This window comes from Limulus polyphemus, unplaced genomic scaffold (genome assembly GCF_000517525.1).
Source record: "Limulus polyphemus unplaced genomic scaffold, Limulus_polyphemus-2.1.2 Scaffold4182, whole genome shotgun sequence".
Lineage (NCBI taxonomy): Eukaryota > Metazoa > Arthropoda > Merostomata > Xiphosura > Limulidae > Limulus > Limulus polyphemus.
The window spans coordinates 28,419-30,062 of NW_013669792.1; the positions used below are offsets into that span (position 1 = coordinate 28,419).

At 33.0% G+C, this 1,644-nt stretch overlaps 1 protein-coding gene across 2 annotated transcripts in view; it reads left to right on the plus strand.

The window, feature by feature from the left end:
• LOC106470720 (trafficking protein particle complex subunit 13-like) overlaps window positions 1–1,644 on the plus strand; it is a 39,114-nt gene that overhangs the window by 9,933 nt on the left and 27,537 nt on the right. For both annotated transcript variants that reach the window (XM_022399357.1, XM_013931284.2), the window contains exon 3: window positions 430–514. In XM_022399357.1, the coding sequence (XP_022255065.1) occupies window positions 430–514 (85 nt within the window). The remainder of the gene's footprint in view (window positions 1–429; window positions 515–1,644) is intronic.

Sequence of the window (1,644 nt, forward strand, 5' to 3'; positions counted from 1 at the left end):
GGGAAAACAAAAACCACGGAAAACGGAAACACGAATAATCAAGGCACTAGTATAGCCCCCATTTTCCAGTACAAACAGCAATGAAGTTTGATTAGGCACACCTGGCTCTTGAGTTTTGGGTTGGCTCCTTTATCTAAGAATACTTGGTGAGGCCTGATGTAAATAAAATGGTGTAAGTACCAACTGCCATTGAAGAACAGAAAATGTTTATAACTGAAATAAAGAAAGTTTGAACTGATGGCTCCTTCAAAGTAATATTTTGAAATATTTAAAATTATGTAGAGCTTTAAATTTTAATGCTTGTAATACGTAGTAGTCTGTGAAGAAGAACATTTGAACAAGTATTAGAGACCTAAAGACTTGGTTAAAATACTGAGAGAGTTTTCTAAGGAACTGGGTTTCTAGTGTAGTATTTTTTATTTTTTTCAGGAATATTTATCTTGGAGAGACATTTTCCTGTTACATTAGTGTCCACAATGATAGTAATCAGACTGTGCGAGATGTTTCAGTGACCGTAAGTATTGATTTTCTCAAAAATTAGACAAGAGAAGACACATAATTATTACTTCAAATATGCTTTGGAAAAACAGAAAGTATGTAAATTCAAATATTAATTTCTGGTTTGAGCCATTTAAAAACTTTGACATTAAACAGTGGATAGACTATAAAGAGTAGTAAAAACTGAACAAATTATATAAAAACCAGTGAAAAAAAATATTGTTACAACAGCGGAAGTCACGTGACGCTGGTAACATGTAACGAGTATCTTGAATGTTCCTGAAGGCTCAAGTGTTTGCTAGACGCACGCTCTTATTGTATAGAAGCCAGCAAATAAAGTGACGGCAGGAAGAGAATAGAATTGCAGACAGACAGAGACTAACAATTGAGTCAAGCGTGGTAGTGACCATAAGTAAAGTGCATGAATCGTTGTGAATTATAGCGTGTGTTTAAGTTAAAGTGACTGTGGAAATTAAGAGTATTACAAAGTTGAGTTGAGAAAGAATAAACTAGTTTTATTTAAGAAAGGACTTGTATCACTGAAGTTTCTCTGAAAGAATTTCTACCTAAAATTAACAAACGGACACAGAGACGTAACAATATACAGAGTACCAACGAACCAAGTGAAGAAATTGGATAGAATATAAAACAAAAAACAGTGAACAAACTGGATAGAATGCAAAAGAAAAAACAGTGACCAAATTTTTAGAATACCAAACAAGAAATTGAAGATACTGGATATAATAATAAACAAAAAGGGTTGAACAAACTTTATATGATACCAGACTAAAATCAGTGAAGAAATATGATGGAATAACACAAGATTTGAAAGAACTGATTGGAATAGCAAACACAGAAATTGTCCAAATTGGATAGAACAGCAAATATACACCTGGAAAAAAGTTAAGCACCCCCAAATATTTTTCAGGATTGCTTATTGAAAATAAGGTTTAATTTTCATGATGTTGAGCAATGTTCATAATTTCAAACATAATTAAAAGGATGTGAGCGTTCAAGTGTGACATTTAAAACAGGCGCGTTTTTTTCCCCACGTGCAACTTGCTCTCTTCTTTACGTCCAATATGCACTATTTTCTCGTGCATCAAATCCGTATTTAAGTCCCGAATTTCTGAATGCAAAATCATT